At 40.0% G+C, this 25,719-nt stretch overlaps 1 protein-coding gene across 11 annotated transcripts in view; it reads left to right on the top strand.

The window, feature by feature from the left end:
• Nucleotides 1–25,719, top strand: part of NCOA6 (nuclear receptor coactivator 6) — a 99,686-nt gene that overhangs the window by 58,836 nt on the left and 15,131 nt on the right. For 6 of the 11 annotated variants that reach the window (XM_036824376.1, XM_036824380.1, XM_036824377.1 and 3 more), the window contains 7 exons: nucleotides 6,262–6,390; nucleotides 6,953–7,801; nucleotides 9,845–9,991; nucleotides 12,502–13,618; nucleotides 16,157–16,278; nucleotides 19,422–22,376; nucleotides 25,349–25,417. In XM_036824376.1, the coding sequence (XP_036680271.1) occupies nucleotides 6,262–6,390; nucleotides 6,953–7,801; nucleotides 9,845–9,991; nucleotides 12,502–13,618; nucleotides 16,157–16,278; nucleotides 19,422–22,376; nucleotides 25,349–25,417 (5,388 nt within the window). The remainder of the gene's footprint in view (nucleotides 1–6,261; nucleotides 6,391–6,952; nucleotides 7,802–9,844; nucleotides 9,992–12,501; nucleotides 13,619–16,156; nucleotides 16,279–19,421; nucleotides 22,377–25,348; nucleotides 25,418–25,719) is intronic. The other 5 variants (XM_036824381.1, XM_036824383.1, XM_036824387.1 and 2 more) reach the window with 5 other exon arrangements.

Below are 25,719 nucleotides of genomic sequence, written 5' to 3' on the forward strand. Positions count from 1 at the left end.
ATTTACTAGCCTTAGTTAGCTGTAAACATATTTAATTATGTCCTAGAAACAATGTTATAGATCTCTTCCAGCCTTAAAATATTAGGACTCTTAAATCAATATCAATGCACTAATTGCAAGCTCTCCTAGTATCTGGCAAATAGCAGGCATATTTACTAAGCATCTCTGAAAAGTGAGTGTAAATTTTAGTGATGTGTAGGTAGTTCATTATCAACATAGGAAACTTAGAAGCTTTAGGTTGAAATTAGGTTAGACTGGTATTTAATGAAGGACACTATGATAATATATACAATATAAAGTTTCAGGAAAAATCAGTTAGTAATGATCTGTAGTCACAGTAACATTTTAACCCCTAGGTGTCTTTCTTTACTGCCAAGCATACTTTAAGAATGTTTTTTCTCTGTTGTCCATTGGGATAGTGGATGCAAACAAAATTTAACATTTGGTTAAACTAAACAGAGAAATTTTTCAAGGGAAAGAGACCTTAACTAGTCTCTAAAACAATAATAAATAACTTTGGAATTGTGTATCTAGAATGTCTTAGACTAAATTATTCTTAATGCCATTTTCTTCTCTTAGCATTGGCAACAGAAAGTTGGCTGATAAGCAGGAGTCTTTCGTAATGAAAACCAAATCCATATCCTATTTTCTTTTCATAGCCTCATAGAATCCCAAGATTAGTGATTATACCATACTAGTCATTTAGTCATGTGTCGCTATTGATGTTTTGAACCGATAATTCTTTCCTGTGAGGAGCTGTCCTATGCATTGTAGGATGTTCAGCAGCATCCCTGGCCTCCTATCAGGTGCCAGTAGCACCACCACCTTTTTCCCCCAGTTGTTCTGACCAAAACTGTCTCCAGACATTTCCAAATACCCCTTTGGGGACGAAATTGCTCCCAGTTGTGAATCATGGCTCTAGTCCAGATTCCCACATAGTGCTGGAATGTATTCTATAGTATCTCTACTAAGCATGTAGCCAGCATGTGCTTAAACATTTCTGAGGACAGGAAGCTGATTGTAGACTAAGAAAACCTGTTTCTTCTTATCTCCTAAGAACTTTCTCACTGTCTAATTACCATCTTCGAAAAATGGGGTGGGGTTCCTCAGAAATAAATGCATTTTTTTTATTAATTAATTTTTTTTATACAGCAGGTTCTTATTATTTATCTATTTTTTAATTTTTTTATAAAGCAGGTTCATATCAGTCATCAATTTTATACATATCAGTGTATACATGTCAATCCCAATCTCCCAATTCATCACACCTCCACCCCCACCCCCCTGCCGCTTTCCCCCCTTGGTGTCCATACATTTGTTCTCTACATCTGTGTCTCAATTTCTGCCCTGCAAACCAGTACAAACAAATCCATTTTTAACAGATAAACATTTACCTAATTGCCCTTTCCCAACTACAAAACACCTGAAAATGCTGGATGAAATATAACATTTAATGCACAGCTGAGCTTGTAAGACAGGGAAATCCCCAGGGCAAGAAAGAAGTCAAAGAAGAACATTTGAATAGCAGTAAACAAATGAGGAGATGCTGCAGGGGCTAAGAAATTTGAGTTTTAGTGGCCAAGAGGGATAAAATTTGAAGCCTTGCCTTGGGTCCACATAAAGAAGTTAGAATTAGGAATCCTTCATGAAGCCAGGATTTTCAGTACAATGTAGATTAGAAAATTTTCACTCTCTGGCACAAGGAGACAAATGCAAAACTTGTCTCTCTTGGTCTGGGCTCTAGCTGAGGAGTGGGGGAAAGGGTTTTTGTAGAATTGTCTTCTCTATCCTTATGCATGTTGGACATTTAATGTATTATTGAAATGACCCAGGTACAGCTAAGCTAAGTTATTAAGTGGTCCTAAAGTGGTAGTAATCGTTGAAGCTTTCACCCCAAACCATTGCAGATTTCTCATAAAGCCTACTCCAAATTCATAAAATTTAGAGTCCCTCCCTCCAGAATTCTAGATAATAGGAATATCAGCATGTTTAAAATTATGAAAATTCTAAGAAGAGGACAAGACGCTATCAAAACACAAAGAGAATTTGGGGGAAAAACAGAACTTATAGAAATTTAAAAATTATTGAAGTGAATAACTTATGCAGCAAATTAGACACAGCTGAATTAGAAGGTGAGTTTGAAGAAATTACCCAGAATACAGCAGACAATAAGAGATGGAAATATGAAAGAGGTCAAGAGAAGTGAAGGATAAAATGAAAAAGTTGAATGTGTATCTGAAAAGAGTTCCAGAAGAAGATAAAGAAATTGAGGAGGGACAGTAGTCAAAGAGAGAATGGCTGAAATTTTTCCAGAATTGATGAAAGACATGAGTCCTCAGATTCAGAAGTCCAGTAATTATGAGCCCTACAAATAAAAATAAATTCACATCTAGGCACAAAATTGTAAAACTACAGAGCATGAAAAACAAAGAGAATGTTAAAAGCAACTCAAAATGAAAGACCAGTTATTTACAAAGGGAAGATTATCAGACCCACAGCTAATTTCTCAGTGGCAACATTGGAAGCCATGAAACATTAGAATAATATTTTCAAAGTGATGAGAAAATTATTAACAGCCCAGAATTTTAAACAAAGCTATAGTATCAAGAGTAGTATGAACTAAAGACCTTTTTAAAGAGACTAAGAGAATTTACCATTAACAGACCCTTGCTAATTGAACTGCCCAAGGATGTACTTCAGGAAGAAGAAAATTGAACCTAAGATGGAAGAAATAAGAGCTAAGAAGGAATGGTGAGCTAAATAATTGGTAAACATGGGGTAAATCTAAATAAGCATTGACTTATTTAGTAATAATGATGATCATATATGGTCTTTAGACAGTAAGTCAGATATGTCTGTTGACATTTTTAAAATATCACTAAAATAATAGAAATAGAATGTATAGCTTCTAAACTAGTAGTGGGGGCGGGTAGAAAGGAAGGGCATGATGAAAAAATCAATACAATAAAATTCAGGAAAAGTAGGTAAACAGCATAGAAAAAGAAGGGTAAAAAGCAGTGGTATCAAAAAGTGATAAACCAAAATATACCAGTAATTAACAATAAATGCAAATGGATTATAAGCACTGATAAAAAGAAAGTGATTAATAGATTGAATAATAATCTCAGATTTAGCTATGTGCTCTTACAGGAATGATATAAAACATAAGGTCTCAGTTCATAGTTAAAAGGATAGAGAAAAATAGAGAATCCAGATGAATATTAACCAAGAAAAAGGAGTATAACAATATTTTTATCAGATAAAAAGCATTACTGAGGATAAAAAGGACCACTGTATAATATAAAAGGAAGAATTCAGGAAGATAGCTAAACTTTTGTGTTCTTAATAACCTAGCCTCAAAATATGTGAGGCAAAAATGGTCAGAATTCATATAGATAGCAAATCCTAAGGGAGATTTTAACACACCTGGGTTAGTAATTGATGGATTGAGCAAAAACTAGTAAGGATAAAGAAAGCTTGAATAATATAATTAGAATAGTTTGATATAATGGATATATTCAGAAACCATACACTAATAATTCAAGAATTCTTAATCTTTACAAGAGTAACATTTATATAAATTGACCATGTGTTATTCCCACAGCAGGTTTCAGTAAATACCAAATATTGGTAACACACAGATCATTTTCTCTGACCACAGTGCAATTAAGTCAAGTCAGTGGCCAAAAAAAAAGAAGCAGAAGAAGAAGAAGAAAAAAAAAACTGACCAACTAAAATATCCCATATTTTTAGAAATTTTAAAACATGTTCTAAATACCCAATGATTTTTTAAAAAGCAATCATTATGGACATTAGAAAATATTTAGAAGGGAATAATGAGAATGGTACATATCAAAACTTGTGAGATGTAGACAGTACAACATTTGGAAGAAAATTTGAGCCCTCAGATACTTATATTAGAGCAGAACATCAGCTGAAAATTAACAGGCCAAATGTCTGACTTAAGAATTGAGAAAAAGAACAGCAAAGTAGTAATTTAGGAGGAAGGAAATAATAAAGGTAAGAGCAGAGATAAGTAAAGTATGAATTAAAAAACCCAATGGAACAGAGCAGCAAAATCAAAAGATATTTCTTTGAAAAGACAACTAAAATTGATGATCCTGGTAAGACAAAAAAATAAAAAAGAAAGGGGCACAAGCAACGTCAAGAAAGAAAAAAAGCATACACTTTAAAGGGTGTATTTTATAGTATGTGAATTATATCTTAATTTTTAAAAATATTTATTTGTTTATTTTCCTTATTTTTTTTTGCTGCGTCGGTTCTTAGTTGCGGCACACGGGATCTTTGTTGAGGCATACGGGATCTTTTTTTTTTTTTTTTTCCATTACGGCGCGCGGTCTGCTCGGGTTTCTCTCTAGTTGCGGCACGCAGGCTTCTCTCTAGTTGTGGCGTGTGGGTTTTCTCTCTATAGTTGTGGCGTGCGGGCTGCGGAGCCTATGGGCTCTGTAGTTTGCCGCACATGGGCTCTCTCGTTGAGGCGTACGAGCTCAGTAGTTGTGGCACGCGGGCTTAGTTGCCCCGCGGCATGTGGGATCTTAGTTCCCCAACCAGGGATCGAACCCACGCCCCCTGCATTGGAAGGCAGATTCTTTACCACTGGACCACCAGGGGAGTCTCTTAATTTTAAAAAAGAATGGAAAGAAGAGTATTCCATGAATAACTTTATGCTAATAAATTTGAAAGCGTTGGCAAAGAAACAGTTTTCTGGAAAATATAATTTAAAACTGACTTAATAAGACATATCAAATGAAAAATCTATAACTACTTAAGAAATTGAAATAATCTGTCTCCCTATGAATCAATTAGTATAACCACAGGCTCAGATGATTTTACAGGTGAGTCTTACTAAATATTTAAAAGACAGATACATATATTCTTTCAGAGCATAGAAAAAGAGGAAAGATACTTTCCAGCTCATTTTGAAGTTGTTTTAATCTTAATGCTAAAATTAAAGGACAGGAAGAGAGGATAATTATAGGCTATTTTCACTTACGAGCACAGATGCTAAATCCTAGAAAGTCTAATAGTATCAGAAATTAGAGGGACTTCCCTGGCGGTCCAGTGGTTAAGACTTCACCTTCCAATGCAGGGGGTGCGGGTTCCATCTCTGGTTGGGGAGCTAAGATCCCACTTGCCTCACGACCAAAAAACCAAAGCATAAAATAGAAGCAATACTGTAGCAAATTCAATAAAGACTTTAAAAGTGGTCCACATCAAAAAAATCTTTAGGGACTTCCCTGGTGGTACAGTGGTTAAGAATCTGCCTTCCAGTGCAGGGGACACGGGTTCGACCCCTGGTCCAGGAAGATCCCACATGTCACGGAGCAACTGAGCCCGCGCACGACAGCTACTGAAGCCCACGCACTTAGAGCCCGTGCTCCGCAACAAGAGAAGCCACCGCAATGAGAAACCTGTGCACCGCAATGAAGAGTAACCCCCGCTCGCTGCAACTAGAGAAAGCCCGTGCACAGCAATGAAGACCCAAATCAGCCAAAAATAAATAAACAAACAACTAAATAAGTAAAATACTTGAAAAAAAATCTTTAAAAAAATTTTTTTTAAATAAAAAGAAATTAGAAAGATGTGGAGCAAAAGGAGTTCTCAGACTGCTAGTAAGAGTATAAACTGGCATAACCGCTTTTGAGTGCAGTTTACCAATATCTAGTAAAATTGAAGGTGCTTATACTTTAAAACCTAGCAATTTTAAGTATATAGTCTAAAGACACTCTTACCTGTCTGTGGAATACAGGACAAATACATGACACTGCAAAATTCTAAGGATGAAAAGTTAGTATTCATCAGCAGGAGAATGGATTTATCAGTTCCATAAAATGGGGCACTATTGTAGCAGCCAAGATGGATGAATCTCAGAAAATAATATTAAGTGAGAAGGGAAACTGAAGAAGAATACATATAGAACGGTGTCACTTATACAAAGATTAAAAGCATACAAAAAATGTAATGCAGTTTATGTATGTAGGAAAGATAAACATGCATGGAACTGTTAACCCCAGATATAAGATAAGAAGGAGGGAATGGAATGAGATTGGGAAGGAGGAGGCAGCTTCTGGTGTATCTGCATATATATCTGAAGGAGGCAGGGTAGAATGTGTAGATTTAAATAAGGTAGATGGTGGTATAAAAATTTTCCATACCTTCTTATATTTTTGAAATATTTCATTAAAAACAAACATTGTGCCAATGCCAGTACTCTATTCTAGGGATTTTTTTTTTCTCTAGGATTAATAAGGATGACCAGCCCTGCCACTGTTATGATACCCCAGGGTGGAAATGTGTCATCTTCCATGATGGCACCAGGCCCCAATTCAGAACTGCAGCCCAGGACTCCTCGCCCTGCTTCTCAGTCAGGTACTGACCTCCAATCTTTGAGAATTGAAGAGGCTGAACTCCCTGCACAGATCATTACAAAATTCACCTCTCTCTGATGCCAAATTCCTAACTGCGCAGCTTAAATGCTGTCTTCTATGTAAAATCTGCCCTAGTTTCTTCAAGGTGAAAGTCATCATTTCCTTCTCAGAATTTCTTCTCAGAATTTCTCATTATTCTTACCATTATTCTTATTCCTAAAAATCTATTCCTTGGCCTACTTAGTCCTGCCACTCCATGACCGAGAATTCTGTATTTGTTTTGTTTTCTTATAGTTCCTCAGAATATGCTTTGGAGAGTACTGCTCTCCACATTTTATGTTTGGCTCTTATATCCACTTAGAATCATAAGCTCTTTCTAGACAACATTCATCTTTCTGTCATCTCGGCAGTTGCTTTGCATTATAGCAAGTGCTCACAAACGTTTCATTGAATGATCCCAGAAGATTTTACTCTATATTGGCAGAATTGCCAAGACTGTAGGATTGCTGAAGGATTTAGGTTGCAGTAAGTTAATTATTGCTTTGTTGACTGTCTTTAAACAGATGCAATGGATCCACTCCTCTCTGGGCTCCATATACAGCAGCAAAGTCATCCCTCAGGATCTTTAGCTCCCCCGCACCACCCAATGCAGCCCGTCCCTGTGAACAGACAGATAAACCCAGCTAATTTTCCCCAGCTGCAGCCGCAGCCACAGCAACAGCAGCAACAGCAGCAGCAGCTGCAGACAAGACCCCCACAGCAACATCAGCAGCAGCAGCCACAGGGAATTCGACCCCAGTTTACTGCCCCAGCTCAGGTGCCTGTTCCTCCAGGCTGGAACCAGCTGCCTTCGGGAGCCCTTCAGCCTCCTCCAGCCCAGAGTTCTCTGGGCACAATGACTGCAAATCAAGGGTGGAAGAAGGCTCCCTTGCCTGGCCCAATGCAACAGCAACTCCAGGCAAGACCATCCTTAGCCACGGTACAGACACCTTCCCACCCTCCCCCTCCGTATCCCTTTGGCAGCCAGCAAGCTTCACAAGCCCATACAAACTTTCCTCAGATGAGCAACCCAGGCCAGTTCACAGCTCCTCAGATGAAGAGCTTGCAGGGAGGGCCCTCTAGGGTCCCAGCCCCCCTGCAGCAGCCCCACCTCACCAACAAGTCTCCTGCCTCCTCACCCTCCTCCTTCCAGCAGGGATCCCCTGCATCCTCCCCAACGGTTAACCAAACTCAGCAGCAGATGGGACCAAGGCCACCTCAAAATAACCCACTTCCCCAGGGATTTCAGCAGCCCGTCAGCTCTCCGGGTCGGAATCCTATGGTTCAACAGGGAAACGTGCCACCTAACTTCATGGTGATGCAGCAGCAACCACCAAATCAGGGGCCACAGAGTTTACATCCAGGCCTAGGAGGTGAGGAACACTGAAGCTATTTGTGTTGGTAAATTTACTAGAGATAGATCTTAGCAGAACTTCAATTTTTAGAGTTAATGGAGGGAGTGAAATAAGGATGTAATTACTTGGTTTTGTGGATATAGTGGTGACACTTGATATGACTTAGTTAACTTGATACATTATGCAGCATCTTACTGGTTATGTTTAAGCTAGCCCTCTGGATAAAAATGCAGGTAAAATTCGATATAGAGATGTTCATTTTGTTTTTCAAAATATTTTTGCTTGATCTTCTACTAGTAAATTAAAACGTCCAGAAGAAACAGGATTTTATTAACAGCTTAAGCTGCTCAGCTGTTGAAAACATTAAGATTATGCAATAGAGCAAAAATGAAAAGATAAGAATAGGGTTTTGTTGGGGAAAAGGCCCTTCTGATTTTCAATTTTGATAATCCTAGTTAGTAAAATAGCATGGTGTTTGTTAAATTTGATTAAAGTATAAAGGGGAATAAGTTCAGAAATCATTGACTTTTATAGTTTTATAATGCCAATGCCTGCTCCTTAGAGAGGGAATTCCACCAGTTATACCTAAAGGAGATTTATTTATTTATTTTGTAAGGTGCCTCTTGTATGAAGAAAAAGCAATGGAGCTTAATGTGTGAGAGGTAAAACGATTACAGTAAAACTTATCCATCTCCATGTTTATTATTTATTCTTATTAATCATTGATCTAGTGCACATGAATGTGCTTGGAGCTTTTCAGTAAGGTATAGAGAGTAATACCGTCATCTGATAAACATACTCCCCACCAAAAGACACCCATTGCCTACCCAGAAAAAAACCCTTGCATCTTTAGTTGCAACATAGCAAAGGCATGTTCCCATGATTTCTGGTGAAATTAAGTTACTCATCAGTCTTTTCACTCTCTTGTAATTACTTTTACTGACATGCAGGCTGTAATATTTGAATCCTAAGAAGTTGTTAGAAAGTGCAAGAATGTTTCGGCTCCAAACTTCACTGTTCTGGGCATCCAGCCTTGGATCAGTGGAAGCTGGGTAGTCCCTCCTGCAAATGTGATTACTGATTTAATTACAATGGAAGCATGCAAATGGGGACTTGTCACTGCTAAAGAAAGGACAAATGCATATTTGTCTACAGAGCGTTTTTCAGGACATTGAAAATTTGGCCCTTAAATAAATGGACTAATACAAAAAAATTTTAAGTGAGCTTAGGTCTTAATGCTTTTCATAGAGCAAGTGATGTGCTCACCTAGGTGATCTGGCCACATCTAGGCCTATGTTATAAACTATGAGTGGGTTCTGAGATTCTCCTTATTACAGATTTGTTTTCTGAAATTAAACCTTCCTATAAAAGAAAATACTACTTTATTAGTAAGATTGCATCAGAGTATGGTTTTTGGTACCATAGCTGTCAGTATTTCAGCAAACCTTTGGAGGGGAAGGTGTAATGATAAATTTAATATACCCTCACTTTGACGCTCCTGTGAATTGTTTCTGATCTCTCATCTCTCCCAAAGAGACAAACACAATATTGGGCAGAAATTTTCCACAAAGGAAATTATCATCCATTTCCCTCAATGGAAAAAAAAAATCACCTATGTATGCTTAATATCAGGACCCAGGTCTTTGTTTTATAGTAGTTCTTATCAGTTTGTGTGAATATGAGAGAATTTAGCATATTCCTTTGGTACCTGTGTTAAAGTATGTAAAGTTTTGGGGTCCGTTGTATTACAGAAAAGTGAGCCCTAAACCTTGCTGTGACGTGGCCTCAGATCACATTTAGGGAGCAGATTGCCATCTTTTCCTTGGCATGTTCTAAGTGTAAATTTTTTAGTATTTCTTTTTCATTTTGACAATGCTCATGTAAGAGATTGTGTTGATTTTTTTAACCATCTTTCCCAACCTTATTAAAGATCCTACCAGTGTGACAGAGAGAGCTAAGCCAGTGGAGACTTCATGCAGCTCATCCTTCCTTATTCATTCCACATCTAAGCAAGAGTGTAAATTTGCTAGGTAACTGCCTTACTCGTTGTTTTCTATTAAGGAATGCCTAAACGCCTCCCACCTGGCTTCTCAGCAGGACAGGCCAACCCGAACTTTATGCAAGGTCAGGTGCCTTCGACCACAGCAACTACCCCTGGGAATTCAGGAGCCCCTCAGCTGCAAGCAAATCAAAATGTCCAGCATGCAGGTTTGTTTTCTGTGATTTATTCAGCCAGCATTTATTGAACATTGTGAGGTAGGTAGACAACAAGGATATACAGAGAAGTAGAAGCCCTGGTCCTTCCCCTTAGTTTCAGACCTATAAATAATTATTCTTTCAGGGCAATAACTGATATATTGAAAGTAGGTAAAATGTCTGGAGAATCTAGAAACACCTAAAGAAAGGAGATAAAACTTGAGGTAGAGCTGGGATCAGCATTTTTTTTTTTTCCTGAAAAGAACCAGATAGTAAATATTTTAGGCTTTGCAGGTTATATGTTCTCTGTTGCAACTTCATAACTTTGCTGTTGCAGCACCAAAGTAGCCATAGACGATACATAAATGAATGACCATGGCAGTGTTCCAACCTGCCTGTGTGCTACTGCAAAACTATATTCCTGAACTCTGAATGCATGTTATTTACAAACTGGCAATGGGCCTCATTTGGCCCATGGACCATAGTTTGCTGACCGCTCAGTTAGTGAAAGGGCAAAAGTTGTTTCTGGCAAAGGAGATGATAGGTACAAAGGCATGGAGGCACATGGCATTTTGAACAACTGTGGCTTTTAAAATCTCTTTATAGTTCATGTTAACATTGCATATGCTGAGTGTCTGAATTCTGTGTTGTTTGAAGACCAGGCTTTAATCAATACAGGTTAGGAGGACAAATAGTGTGGAGCAGAATGGCTAAAAAGTATTTGTAAGCAACATTGTATAAGCCCAGACTTCATGTTACTGGTTGCTTTTAGGTGGCACATGACTAACCCTCTTACCCTTTCTCATTCTGGAAATTTGGACTGAGGTAGCACAAATATTTTCTGAACTCCGATCCCCACTTGGAGTTAGTTCAGTTATGTGGTTCCAACATTAATTGTAAATCACTAAGGAAGGAGAATAGTCTTAAACTTAAAAAAAAAAAAAACCTCTTGAAAGCTTAGAGAAAGGTAGGGCAAACTGCATGACTTCCCCTATCTGCTAATGCAAAACTATAATTCCTGAGCTATGTGAATTCATGTTTTCTATAGGAAGTTTTAAAATAGTGATAAAATCATTCATAATTCCTCCACATAAGCACAACTCTTTTATTGATATATTTTTATATGGTGCCTTCCTCCCACATGCACATATTGTTTTGATTTCTCTGTTTATCCCGTCTAAGAGAGCTCTACTCTTGTCTGTCGTTTTCTCTTCTCCTACCCTACATTATTGCTCTTGTTAGCTTTTACTTCTTCCTGTGAAAATACTTTATTTTACTCTTGCCAACTAGACTCTAAGGGGTCAGGGATTTGGTCTGTCTTGTTTATTGTTGTTACCTCGGTACCAAAAATGCCTTGTACATATTAGGTACTCAATAGATAATTGTTGATTGGATGAATATACACTGGTATATTAGTGTATGTAGTATATACAGTGGTCATGGAATTCAGTTTAAGGCCAGTTTAGAAAATCTTCCTGAGGATTCAGGAAAAATCTGGATTGTATGAACAGTGGACAGTTTGTCCCCTGTCTCCTGGCTGGAGCATGGACTGGACTCATAACTTCATTGTGGCTACCACTTTTTAGTCCCCATTTAAAAATGGAAAAAAAAGGGGGAGGGATAAAATAAGCTAAAGGTTATTCTACAAAAAGGGAGAGATAATATAAGCAGTTATAGGAAAGTCCCAAAGACCCAACAATAAGTAAACACTGCAGCAAGCCAGGCAGTGTTCTTTGTCTGAATTAGAAATAATTTAGAAGAATAAAACATGTCCCATGTAGTCCACCAGGGACTGCCACAGGGGAGGGTCACTGAAGTTTTAACATCCTTTGTTGACTGTCCTCTGTCTGCAGCTTCTGAATTGTCTGTTAGTTCCACCAGAGGCTCAGCTTCCAGATCAAGATTAAATAATTTTTACCACATTGGGGCAGAGGAGACCTGTCTTTAAGAAGTATTAGCTGTTCTTTTCTTTACAGTGCAGCATCCAGATATCAATCCAGATATCACATGCATAACCTTTGAGAGTCATTATTAGTTTTCCAAGGAGCATTTTTAAATGTCTTCTCAACTTTGCTGAAGTTTTCTTAAACACTACATCACATCTTTTGTTTCCTGACTCATCTAAAGCAGAGCTTATTTCACTAGCCTACAGTGCTTTTCATAAATGTTCTTCATTTTAAGGTAGCTGCACATCATTTTTAAATAATGAGATGCTGCCTTTCTCTTTGTTTAATCTAAGAGAAAATAAACTTTATTGATCTTCAAAATGTTATCTTTAAGTTACCAAATAGGAGTAAAGAAACGGTTTCTCCTTCTCTATTGTATGGTCACTGAGAATATATGCCACAGTCACATATCCATACTATGGAAAACTCACAGAAGTATGTTAAGCACAGCACATTTGTTTATGTTGGTCAGTGGATATGGGTGAGTTGTGTTTTTCTAATAAGGTAATTTGAGAATCTTAATACCAACAAGATAATAGTATTACTTTCTGAAACTGTGCCTTTTTTTTTTTAAAGGTGGTCAAGGAGCTGGTCCTCCTCAAAACCAGATGCAGGTGTCCCACGGGCCACCAAATATGATGCAGCCCAGCCTCATGGGAATTCATGGCAACATGAACAACCAACAGGCTGGTAGTTCTGGGGTTCCTCAGGTGAACCTGGGCAACATGCAAGGCCAGCCCCAGCAGGGCCCACCATCTCAGCTGATGAGCATGCACCAGCAGATCGTGCCCTCCCAGGGCCAGATGGTCCAGCAACAAGGAACCTTGAACCCTCAGAACCCTATGATCCTTTCAAGGGCCCAGCTTATGCCGCAGGGTCAGATGATGGTGAATCCTCAGAGCCAAAATCTTGGGCCCTCGCCCCAGAGGATGACCCCACCCAAGCAGATGCTTCCCCAGCAGGGCCCACAAATGATGGCACCACATAACCAGATGATGGGGCCTCAGGGGCAAGTTTTGCTTCAACAGAACCCAATGATAGAGCAGATTATGACCAATCAGATGCAGGGGAATAAGCAACAGTTTAACACTCAGAACCAATCTAATGTCATGTCGGGACCAGCACAGATAATGAGGGGACCAACTCCAAACATGCAAGGAAACATGGTGCAGTTTACGGGACAGATGTCAGGACAGATGCTGCCCCAGCAAGGGCCCGTGAACAACAGTCCATCTCAGGTTATGGGGATTCAGGGGCAGGTCTTGAGGCCACCAGGGCCGAGCCCACACATGGCCCAGCCACATGGCGATCCTGCTACTACAGCAAATAACGATGTCAGCTTGTCTCAGATGATGCCTGACGTTAGCATGCAACAAAGCAACATGGTCCCCCCCCACGTGCAGGCCATGCAGGGAAACAGTGCCTCGGGAAACCACTTCTCAGGCCATGGGATGCCTTTCAATGCACCTTTCAGTGGAGCACCCAATGGAAATCAGATGTCCTGTGGTCAGAATCCAGGCTTCCCGGTCAATAAGGATGTCACGCTAACAAGCCCATTGTTGGTCAACTTATTGCAGAGTGATATCTCTGCAGGCCATTTTGGGGTAAACAATAAGCAAAATAATACCAACGCAAATAAACCGAAGAAGAAGAAACCCCCTCGGAAGAAGAAAAATAGTCAGCAGGATCTAAAGTAGGTTGTGATAGTTTTGCCTAAAATCTTATTCATTTATTTCTATGTGAACAACTTTTTTTGATGGAAAATTTTAAACATGTATAAAATAAGAATAGTATAATGAAATTACCCCTGCTTCAAATTATCAGCTCATAATCCATCTTGCCTTCATCCATGCTCTCCCCATTATCCTCTTGGTTATTTTAAAGCAAGTTCACTTTAAATATTTCAGTATGTACCTCTGAAAAATAAGGACAGGTTTTTGTCTTTGTTTTGTGTTTTTTATGACCACGAAATACCATTAGCACACCTGGAAAAACTAATACTTCCTTCATATTCTCACATTTCCAGACAGTGTCCACATTTCCCTGATTATCTCAAATTAAGTTTTTTTACAGTTTGTTCAAATACGGAGCCAAACAAGGTTCATACATTGCAGTCAACTGATATATGTCTCTTAAGTCTGTAGTCTCCGGGGGGTTGTGGCATTCAGAGCCTGAAAGGTAGCCAGTGCTGCCACACTGCAACTCCGCAAAGCATGTCAGGTTTATAATGACTGTTGGGGAACCAGAAAGGCTGTATGTGTTTTGGAAATGAAAACCGTTTATGGAGACTCCCTTCTGTCTCTCAAATAGAAACGGTTTTTTGTACAGGTGCCTTTCCTTTAAAGGCTCTTTATCATCAGCAGCAGCTTAAAATCTCATGCTAAGATGATTGGACCTTTTAAATCAGTTACCCTTTTTGTAAAGGTGAGTTCTTTTGCAAGATTACAGCAGGAAGGGCAATTAATTTATATTACATTTCCTGAAGCTAAGCATTAATTTAAGTCATATTTTTGGCCTTGATAAAATGTTTCCAAAAGGAACATTGATTAAACTAGATTTTCTGCCTTTAATTATAAAACTGAAATTCAGAGACATTTATTACCAGAAAATAGTGACTGAGGAGTGTAAAACAGGTTAATTCAAATAAATTGCTAGAACTATAGAAGAGAATAGGGGAGCTTTAGTTAAGGAAACAGAAATGTTCAAAATAAAACCAACTGCCTTTTTCTCAGCCTTCTCACAATATTTCTTTGGTTGTACTCTAGTATTATATTCACTTTTTTCTTGAATCTTATAAATCAAAATTCAGTAATTGTATATTAACAACCTGTATTTTTCCTGAATTCAGAATTAATAACCCGTTTGGTTATCTGATTTTTCCAATAGCTCTTTCTAAGTTAAATTCTTTACTACTATCGACCTGTGTGGGAATAACATTTCTGTGGCAATATTTATTCCTCCCAGTAATCTAGGAGTAAAATTGTAGGGTTCTTCAGTTGCCATTAGTATGGATTTTTGCTGTCTGCACCAGCACTTAGGGAGATTGCTTACTTGTTGGGGCTACAGATTGTGAAAAGGGCCTTGTACAGCATCAAGGCTCCTAGGAAGGGAGACAGTAAGTTAAAAGTAAGAGTGCATGCTCCCAATTCTACCACTAGCTTACTGTGGAACCTTGGACCTGTTTTCTAACACCTCTGTGGGCCTTTGTTTTTTCATCCATAACATGAGGTAACTGGACCAGGTATCTGAGATATTTTTTTTAGCAATACAGTTCTTTGAAAGTAAAGGATACTGCAGAATCCTTGCCTATAATTTGAAGTGAGAGAGAAGTCATATAAGGAGCAAATTGATATAGGCATCTGCATGTGCTCAGGACCTGCTTCAGGTTCTAAATTCCCATGTGCTAGGGCTTTTAAAATGGATTTAAGGTAATGAAACTACACAGAGTACAGTGAGGTAAAATACTGTCTAAAAGTGGGTGACCAATATCAGGGCAAAGGGAGACAAAAGGTAGAAAAGAAAAGTACAGCTAGGAGTAAGATTAAAAACCAAATGAGGGCTGTGAGCACTCTGGTTCTTTGGGAATGTGGGTGTTAGTAGGTAACGTTTTTTTCTTCCCCACAAAAAAATTCTAAGGTTCACCCAGGTAAAAATGAAAGCATCCCAAAGCCAATGGGGATGTCTGTTAAATAAATACACGTTCTGCAACAAAATTAATTAGCTTTGTTCTGGTATTCTCTGGCTTTCTTTGTTCTCTGAATACCATTTTCATTAGCCAATCTACAGCTTCTTGCAAGGTGTTATGAATTGTTGGAGCCACCACTGCAATATTCACAAAAAAAGAAACAATCTGGACTCCCTTTTTGAATTTGATAGCTACCCTAAAGATAATGTGGTTTCATAGGCACAGTACTTTATAATATTGATAGCCCAAACTATGATCCCTTAAAACATCTAAGGGATGGATGATTACATGAAAATCATTATATCAGAAATTTGTAGAAAACACTTTGAGTAAATAGCCATGTTATTAAATTAAGTGGATTTTAACATTTAATGAAATTGGCAGATTTTTTATGCCAAATATTGAATACTTCATCAGACTAGAGAGATGTAAATAATGCTAAGAATGATAATGCAAATAGATTTCTTCAGAAACAGGGGAGGGGTTAAGCTTAGTTTTGTGTATAAACTATACAACTTACTCTCAAATGTGTAATTTATCTTTTAGCACCCCAGATACTCGCCCAGCTGGTCTGGAGGAGGCTGATCAGCAGCCATTGCCTGGAGAACAAGGAATTAACTTGGACAACTCAGGCCCTAAACTGCCAGAATTTTCAAACCGACCACCAGGTGATAAAATGTTAACTAAAGTTTATATGCTTGTCATCATTTATTTACAGCATTATAAGTCTTTTTTTCAAGGAAACAATAGTATTTTATTTTGTCTACTAACTAGGCTACTTTGGTGGTTTAATGTGTCTAGTATTTGGAAACTGTGCCTTGATATTAAGTAAAAAAATTTCAGATATAACTTCTGAAGGCATATATGTGTGCATGTGTGTGTATGTATTTGTGTGTGTGTGTGTGTGTGTGTCTTTTGCTCAAATTAGTCTTCATTATTTTAGGTCTTCATAAAATCAGACTAAAATGTCAAGTGCCTCTTTATTCTTGTCAATATCAAGGTTCTAGTTGGCATCAAAATGGATTAATATTAAATGAAAAGATGTTTTCACTCTAATCCTGCTTGCCTGCCTTTCCTGCAGCCTTTCCTACTGGGGCTTTCTCAAAGCAGAGAACTACCAGGGTTTAAAATAAGATTTTTTAAATAGAACTTTTATTATGAATCTTTAAACATAAAAAATATGTAAAGAGTAATAAAACAGACACTCATGTACTTCCTACCCAGGTTAATAATAAATAGGACCAATATTGTTGAAGCCCTCTGTGTTGTATACTCCTCTGATTATAAAATAATATCATCCTCTAAATGTTGAAAATTATGTTGAAAAGGAAAAAGTCTCCTAAAATTCGTTCATTCCAACCTAGGTATTATAGAACCAAGGCCAGCTGCCACAGTGTCTCTATACCTGGTTCCTCTTGGCCTGAGCAGTGATTTGTAACTTTATTCCCCTGTGACACAGTTGAAGACACACAAGCCTGTCACTTTTAGGCCACACTTCCATGTGTATACAAAGGCTTATGTTTTGTTTCTTCCTTTCTAGTTCCTCCACCTCCTTTTTTGGCATGTAAGTGTAAGTGATGTTATTTTAGGGATAAACTTTAGTCCACCCTTAATTTATGTATTTTAAAAGTGAATCAAAAAAAAAAGTGAATTCATTATGATTTGTGTTATTTATTACAAATTTTTTGGTACACCACACTTCCCATCAGTGAGTTACAGCAGCACAATTGAGGCTGGGAGGTCACCAGTCTCTGGTGGTGGTCCAGAGGCATTATGAACAGGAAGGTGCCTTCTTCCCTCAGATACATCTGAATTCTTCTATTAAATCCCAGGGGTTCTCACACACATTATTGCTTCCTTTCTACAGTTTGCAAACTGGGAGCCTGTAGGCTGAATTTAGCCTACGATATGTTTGAATTGTCATGCAGCATCCTAAACCAAACAGAAACCTGAATTTAAATGCCTTTAGATGGAGCATCAGCTCTGCAGTTTGGCTCTGTCCACAGAACTACTACTGTCTTATACCAGCCCACTTCTCTTCTTCATTACCGGTCTGGCCCCTAAAGGCATATGAATTTTCATCCCTTGATTAATAAACTTGGTTTTTGATTATGTTATATGCACGTGTGTGTGTCCTGGCTTTCCCTCTCCACCATTCTGTCACAACAACCCCAATCTATCTTATCATTAATGCCCTTTGGACTGCTGCCTCCAGCTTCTGGAACCTTCACAGTAGCCATGCCCTTAACTGTTACTTTCGAGAGAGGCTGCTGTATTGTCTGTGCTGCTGTCTTTGGTATCTATGCTGTCTGGTGGCCTAATTTTAAAGAAAAAGTCATTTGTATCATAGCCCTGACATCAAGGCTTCTACAGAAATTACAATTCTTAACATGGGAACCTGAGTTAAACCTATAGAAATGCCATATGTTGTTGGCTTTATAAATGTAAAGAGGTTAGTTGGGCCTAAAACAAAAAAGGATTAAAAAGAAACTTCAAAACTGGATTCTGCACATTGTACTCATTGGTGCCATGTCTATCATTGGCTAGAAGACATTGATTAGCTATTAAACACAGGGTGTGACCCTGTGGCAGCAGCATTTGATAGCTGCTCTATGAAAATCTTGAGCCAACACTTCTTCTGACTGCCAGGGCCAGCTGTCCTTATGCCTGTACCTTCATAAAACTTTCCTAATGTATTTTTCATGCAACAGTGAAATAAATCTAGTTTGTGAAATTGTATTTATCCCAGTTATATGCCCACTTTTTCCCACTGAACAACCTTTATTCTTGGTTAATGATCTTTCCATCCTTTCTGCTGATTGTGTAAGGTTTTGGTTCTAAAATGCCAAATAAAATCTCCACAAAAGAAAGAATCATTTGAGATGTTGCCTTCTAGAAATCTATAAGGCATTGTCCCTCAGAGTTCTTTTCCTGAAATTATTTTTTATTCCTGAGGGCTGTGCTTCTTGCTTATTCTTCAATTATGGATTCATAGAAAATATTTCTCCAAATAAAGTTTTACATGTAAGAAAGTAAACAGAAATTAATATTTGTAAAAAGAACTTCAGTGCCCTCATTTTATTTTCAATGTGTGTATCAGCTTCTATTAGCTCCTACTATTTATTGAACTGATTTACGTCGGAGGGGCAGTTTAATTCATTGGGTTTCCCAAAGAATTGAGCCTGAAGGATGCAGCATGGTGTGTGAAGCCAATGGATTGGAGTAATTTTAAATCCCTCTTCCTTAAGGAATTGAATCCTAGAATTTTATATTTTACTTCTGTTGAAAGAATAAAAAGGCTATCTTCAATGCTGGCGTTTTCAACAAAACCAAGTCTTAAGAAAATTAATCTGTGCTAACAGAAAAAAAAAGTGACTCTTAAATGCTTCATTCACAAGTACAATGAAATATTTACTATGCTTGCATGAGACCCCAGTGCTGGGCGGTCAGCTGTTTGCTGTTGATGGAGTTTTTCTCGTGTCATCTGAATGTTTGGCGGTATAGACTTGGCCAGTTTCAGTGCATAGCACAGTGTCTATTAGAGTCTTAGTGCAGTGATGCCTCATTCAAACCCTGAAGACTGAGGAGCTCCAGGTTCTTGATGCTTTGCTTTTTGCTTCCTTAAGCAGTGTGCCTCTTTGCTTATGTCAGAGAATGAGGGGCTGCCCCTACCCCCCTGGGAACGGGCACGTCTGAGCTGTTTGTGCACAGTCTGTGCAACCTAGATGAGTATTGCTTGGCTGTACTCTAAAGGTAGCCAAGCTTTTCTTGCTGAAAATCTAACTTCCCTGATTTTGGGGGCTCGTTTTAGGTTATCCTTCTCAACCAGTTGAACAGAGGCCACTTCAGCAGATGCCTCCTCAGCTCATGCAGCATGTGGCGCCCCCACCCCAGCCACCACAGCAGCAGCCGCCGCCGCAGCAGCCGCCGCCCCCCAGTCAGCCACAGTCTCAGCAGCAGCAGCAGCAGCAAATGATGATGATGCTCATGATGCAGCAGGACCCCAAATCAGTTAGGCTTCCAGTCTCCCAGAGCGTCCATCCCCCAAGGGGCCCCCTGAATCCGGACTCCCAGAGAATGCCCATGCAACAGAGTGGCAGTGTGCCTGTCATGGTCAGTTTGCAAGGACCTGCCTCCGTGCCGCCATCACCTGATAAGCAAAGAATGCCAATGCCTGTGAATACTCCTTTGGGAAGCAATTCAAGGAAAATGGTATACCAGGAGAACCCCCAGAATCCTTCCAGCTCACCACTGGGAGAGATGTCCTCGCTCCCTGAAGCAAGTGGCAGTGAAGTACCATCTGTCTCAGGAGGCCCAAATAACATGCCTTCACATTTAGTGGTTTCCCAGAATCAGTTAATGATGACAGGGCCAAAACCTGGACCATCACCCCTTGCAACAACTCAAGGTGCAACTCCCCAGCAGCCTCCTGTAAATTCCCTGCCCAGCTCTCACGGCCACCACTTTCCAAATGTGGCTGCCCCAACCCAAACATCTAGGCCTAAAACACCAAACAGAGCCAGCCCCAGACCCTATTATCCTCAGACACCCAACAACCGCCCTCCCAGCACAGAACCTTCAGAAATCAGTCTATCACCAGAAAGACTCAATGCCTCCATAGCAGGACTCTTCCCCCCACAGATTAATATTCCTTTACCTCCCAGGCCAAATTTAAACAGAGGCTTTGATCAACAGGGCCTAAATCCAACAACTTTGAAGGCGATCGGACAAGCACCTTCAAATCTTACCATGAATAATCCTTCCAATTTTGCTGCCCCACAGACTCACAAATTAGATTCTGTGGTGGTGAATTCTGGAAAGCAGTCTAATTCTGGAGCAACAAAACGGGCAAGTCCAAGCAACAGTCGCAGGTCTAGTCCTGGGTCAAGTAGGAAAACCACCCCAAGTCCAGGGAGACAAAATTCAAAAGCCCCTAAACTTACTCTTGCCTCTCAAACAAATGCAACCTTGTTGCAAAATGTGGAGTTGCCAAGAAACGTATTGGTCAGTCCTACTCCTTTGGCCAATCCCCCCGTACCTGGGAGCTTCCCTAACAACAGTGGGCTGAATCCTCAGAATCCTACCATGCCTGTGGCTGCAATAGGCGGTGTTCTTGAGGATAACAAGGAGAGCTTGACTATGCCTCAGGACAGCGATTGCCAGAATTCCCAGGGTAGGAAGGAGCAGGTAAACGTTGAGCTAAAAGCAGTCCCTGCCCAAGAAGTTAAAATGGTCCCTGAAGATCAATCCAAAAAGGATGGGCAACCTTCGGATACTAACAAACTTCCCAGTGTCGAAGAGAACAAAAATTTGGTGTCTCCTGCTATGAGGGAAGCACCAACATCGTTAAGTCAACTTCTTGACAACTCTGGAGCTCCTAATGTGACCATTAAACCCCCTGGGCTTACAGATCTGGAAGTAACACCTCCAGTAGTTTCTGGAGAGGACCTGAAAAAAGCATCTGTCATTCCCACACTGCAGGATTCGTCTTCTAAAGAACCCTCTAATTCCCTAAATTTACCTCACAGTAACGAGCCGTGTTCAACCCTTGTGCATCCAGAATTGAGTGAGGTCAGTTCTAATGTTGCACCAAGCATCCCTCAAGTAATGTCAAGACCTGTCAGCTCTTCCTCCATTTCCACTCCTTTGCCCCCAAATCAGATAACTGTTTTTGTAACTTCCAATCCCATCACAACTTCAGCTAACACATCAGCAGCTCTGCCAACTCACCTGCAGTCTGCATTAATGTCAACAGTTGTCACAATGCCCAATGTGGGTAGCAAGGTTATGGTTTCTGAGGGACAGTCAGCTGCTCAGTCAAATGCCCGGCCTCAGTTCATTACACCTGTCTTTATCAATTCATCCTCAATAATTCAGGTTATGAAAGGATCACAGCCAAGCACAATTCCTGCAACCCCACTGACAACCAACTCTGGCTTGATGCCTCCCTCTGTTGCAGTCGTTGGCCCTTTACACATACCTCAGAATATAAAATTTTCTTCTGCTCCTGTACTGCCTAATGCCCCCTCCAGTAGTCCTGCTGCAAACATACAGACAGGTCGACCCTTGGTCCTTAGCTCACGAGCCACCCCTGTTCAGCTTCCTTCCCCACCTTGTACAACTTCTCCAGTTGTCCCTCCTCATCCCCCTGTCCAGCAAGTAAAAGAACTGAATCCAGAGGAGACTAGTCCTCAGGTGGGCACCTCAGCAGATCAGAGCACTCTGCCCTCTTCACAGTCAACCACAGTGGTTTCTCCCCTTTTGACCAATAGTCCAGGCTCCTCTGTCAACCGGCGAAGCCCAGTCTCATCTAGTAAGGGCAAAGGAAAAGTGGACAAAATCGGCCAGATTTTGCTGACCAAGGCTTGTAAAAAAGTTACAGGCTCTCTTGAGAAAGGGGAAGAACAATATGGTGCAGATGGAGAAACTGAAGGCCAAGGGCTAGAGACCACAGCTCCAGGGCTCATGGGAACAGAGCAGTTATCCACAGAGCTGGACAGTAAAACCCCAACACCCCCAGCACCCACTCTGCTAAAAATGACCTCTAGCCCTGTGGGCCCAGGCTCCGCCTCAGCAGGACCCAGCTTACCCGGCAGTACTCTCCCCACCAATGTACGCTCAATAGTAACCACTCTGGTACCCTCTGAGCTCATCTCCGCGGCGCCGACCACAAAAAACAATCATATTGGCATAGCATCTGAGCCACTTGCAGGTGGCCTAGTGGAGGAGAAGGTGGGATCTCATCCAGAGCTTCTACCCAGCATAGGTATGTACTTGGCGCCTGGCATCATCTCGTGTCAATTTTTGATGACCTATCCCACAAGAGAAGGCATGACTCCTTTTCTACTTGGAGGAAGAAGAATGGGCTAAATGGCAATAGTGATGGTTTCATTTATTTGAAGTACGTTGGGAAATAATACTTTCCTTTTAAAATCCCACGTTGTTTACATTCATTAATATGGTTCTCTCTCAGCTCCTGAAATAATCATATACCTTTTATTTACATAACATTTTTCATTTTACAAAGAGGCATTTTCACCTATGTTACATCATCTTCATACCAACCATGTCAGGTAGCCCTAACCCCATTCTGCGGGTGAGAAGACTGAAGCTCAGATTTCAGTATTCATTCCAAGTCTATACTGTGAGCCTCCAGTTTAACCATGTCCCTTAAGGGTAAACAGCAGTTTCTGCAGGGTCTCCTTACTGTGGTAAAGACTTGCTCTCAACTGTTCAGAGCAGGTTTCTCATAGCCCCTTCCTCATTGTACTCTATCCCAGGGACTCTTCCCTTCTGACTGGCTACTCCAGGGGAGAGCTTTCCAGAAAACCAGCTTTCATGGTAATAGACATGGGAGGAGCAAAGTGGTTGAGAGATAGGCTTAGGTTGGTGCCAGCATTTACCAGCTGTTTGGGCTTAGGCAAGTTACTTGACTAAGTTACTCCAAACTTTAGTTTCCTCCTTTGTAAAATGGGGACAATAGTAGTTGTAAGAATTCAATGAGATAATGTATATAACATTTTTAGCACAGGGCTAGAATATAGTAATCATTCAATAATAGGTAAAGAATTCTTGTGACCAGTTTCTTTTTGATGCAATCTCTTTGAAAATTAGACCATTCCATTCATGTATTTCTAGTTCAGATTATTTCCTATGCACTGGTAAGGTGGGCTAATGATGGAAAGGTAGATGTCCTTACATCTCCCCTCCTTCCCTTGGCATCTCCACCCGCACCCCCCCCCCCAACATACATAATGTTCCTCCTTCTATGAGGCTTAAGTGTTACAGAAGCTCTATTTCCCCAGAGTGGAATCAGTCAAACACTGCCAAAGCTCAAAGGACCTTTGCTGTATCCTAGGCCAGCCAATAGCGCCTATCTGTTTATGCAGCTAAAATGCTTCGAGGGGCAGGAGGAGGGGCAGAATGAACACAAGCTTCTGGTAGGATCAGAGTTCAAATTCTAGCTCCACTGGTACCAGTTGCAGTTGGGTAAATCCCTTAACCTCTTGTAAGCCATGTACTTCACCAGTAAACTGGAGATTGTAATTCCTACCTCCCAGAATTTATACAAAGATTTATACAACGATTCATTGAGCGGGCTTAGCGTAAAAGCCAGCACACTGCCTCACACAGAGTCCTGGAAAGGTTAATTCCCCTTCTCTCTGCCTATTCACTTCAAAACTAGAGAATAGGGATAAAGGCCTTTAAGGAGTTCTCTGCCCTTGGAGGAGACAGAGACTTCATAGGGCTGGGTGCTGTAGATTCCTGGTTCTAGTTCTGTTGATGTAGGTGAGCCCTAAGAATTTTTTTAAAACCTGGTGTGACTTAAATATATTATCCACTATTAAATGTTTCCATTCTACTTCCTTTCAGGGAAACTTTCCCTCTGATACCAAGAGAATAATGATGAAGTTGTTAGAAAATAACTTTTATCTGGATCCTGTGTAAACCTAGAGAAATATAGGAGCGTTAGGGAGATGAACCAGTAGTTGGAAAAAAAACTTCTCAGTTTCAGTTAAGATTATTTCCATTCTTTTTCAAGGGGCTTCTGTGCTTTTACCTTGAAAGTGTGAGAAACCAATACTGGAGTAAAAAATAAAAGTTAAGGTACAGTTTTAAGCTTTATTAGATAAGCATCCAAAATAAATTCTTAACACAAATGCATCATTGACTAAGCAGGGAGAGAAATCTACAAAAGTCACAATTTCCACATGAGGGTAAAACTTACTGTTGTAGAGTTTATCTAGGATGTTAGACTGAGTGTCAAGATGGGAGGACATAACCTTGAGTGACTGTGGCATATCTATGTCTTCAATCTTTACGGTATGATCCCAGAAGTTCCCATTCTAGAGTACATTGTGTATTCTATTCCATTCCTCTTCAAGGGCCTGAGTTCTCTCTGTCCTTGAAAGCCTAATTCTGATGTTTCTCCCTTTAGTGTACCTTCAGATTTCTCAATCTAGAATTGATCTCCCTTGCTTTGGACTCCCGTAGTACTTTATACTTTATGAATCTGCTTCATGTAACATCACAGTTCACTCCAGAGTACCACTTGTGTATATCTTTAATACTAAACTGAGTTCCTGATGGGCAAGAAGAATGGAATTTGGTCTCTAAGGGTGCCTGGCACAGAGCCTTGCCCCTAGTAAGTTCTTGGTAATTGTTAGATAAGTAGATAACATATCAAATTGATTTGATTCATTAAATATGAATTGAATTCCTGCTTTATGCCCATCACACTTGCCAGGTGCTATAGAAAAGTACACAATATATGATTCATTTCGGGTCTCAAGGAATGTAGTCTTTAGAGGGCTGAGACAATTTTTTAAATGCTAAGGTTGAATGGTATAATTGTCCTTCTGAAAGTTTGGGTTGCCTACTAAAGTATGCTTTTGGGTTTTTTAGAGTACTGGACAGAACTTGACCCCAAGAAGCAAAAATTATGGGTGCTGTTGTCCTCATGGCCATATCCTTCCTTGATCTTTGCACATACTAAAAGGAAAGACAGACTCCCCTAGCGTTAGTCTTTGTTACTGAGTGTTAAGGTAGTTAATTTTTTAAGCAAGTTTTGGAATGTACTGTGCTTTCAAAGTTAACTTCAAGTACTGCTTTCTAAGAATATGTGTATTTCAGCAGTTACTTAGCCCTTGATTCAGTCAATGCTTTCTGCTTTGTTTAGAAAAGAATGTTAAAGGCCTGTTTCTTTTCTTTTTTTTCTTTTTTTTTTTCTTGCCTTAGCCCCTTCACAGAGTTTAGTCCCAAAGGAAACTCCAGCCACAGCACTGCAGGGGTCTGTTCCCAGACCAGGTAAGGCCCACCTTGGAAAAATTTCTTGAGTGGAATAGGTTACATGTGAAGGAACCACTGCTGTCCTCAGTGTGCCAGGAAGTGGCTGAAACTATCTTACCTGTTTGCTTCAGAGCAGACTTCGGTTGAGTGGCAGAGCTTATGCAGTACTATTTGAAGTTATTTTTCCCCTGACCAGCTTGCTCTCTGACGCATTCCTCATGTCAGCCAGGGAACTCAAGAAGGACATCTCAGTGCCCATTGTCTGCCACCAAGCCGTGGGTGGTTTCCATTGCAGAGTTTGCCCTGTTCCATGACCCTGG

This window comes from Balaenoptera musculus, chromosome 15 (assembly GCF_009873245.2).
Source record: "Balaenoptera musculus isolate JJ_BM4_2016_0621 chromosome 15, mBalMus1.pri.v3, whole genome shotgun sequence".
Classification (NCBI taxonomy): Eukaryota; Metazoa; Chordata; class Mammalia; order Artiodactyla; family Balaenopteridae; genus Balaenoptera; species Balaenoptera musculus.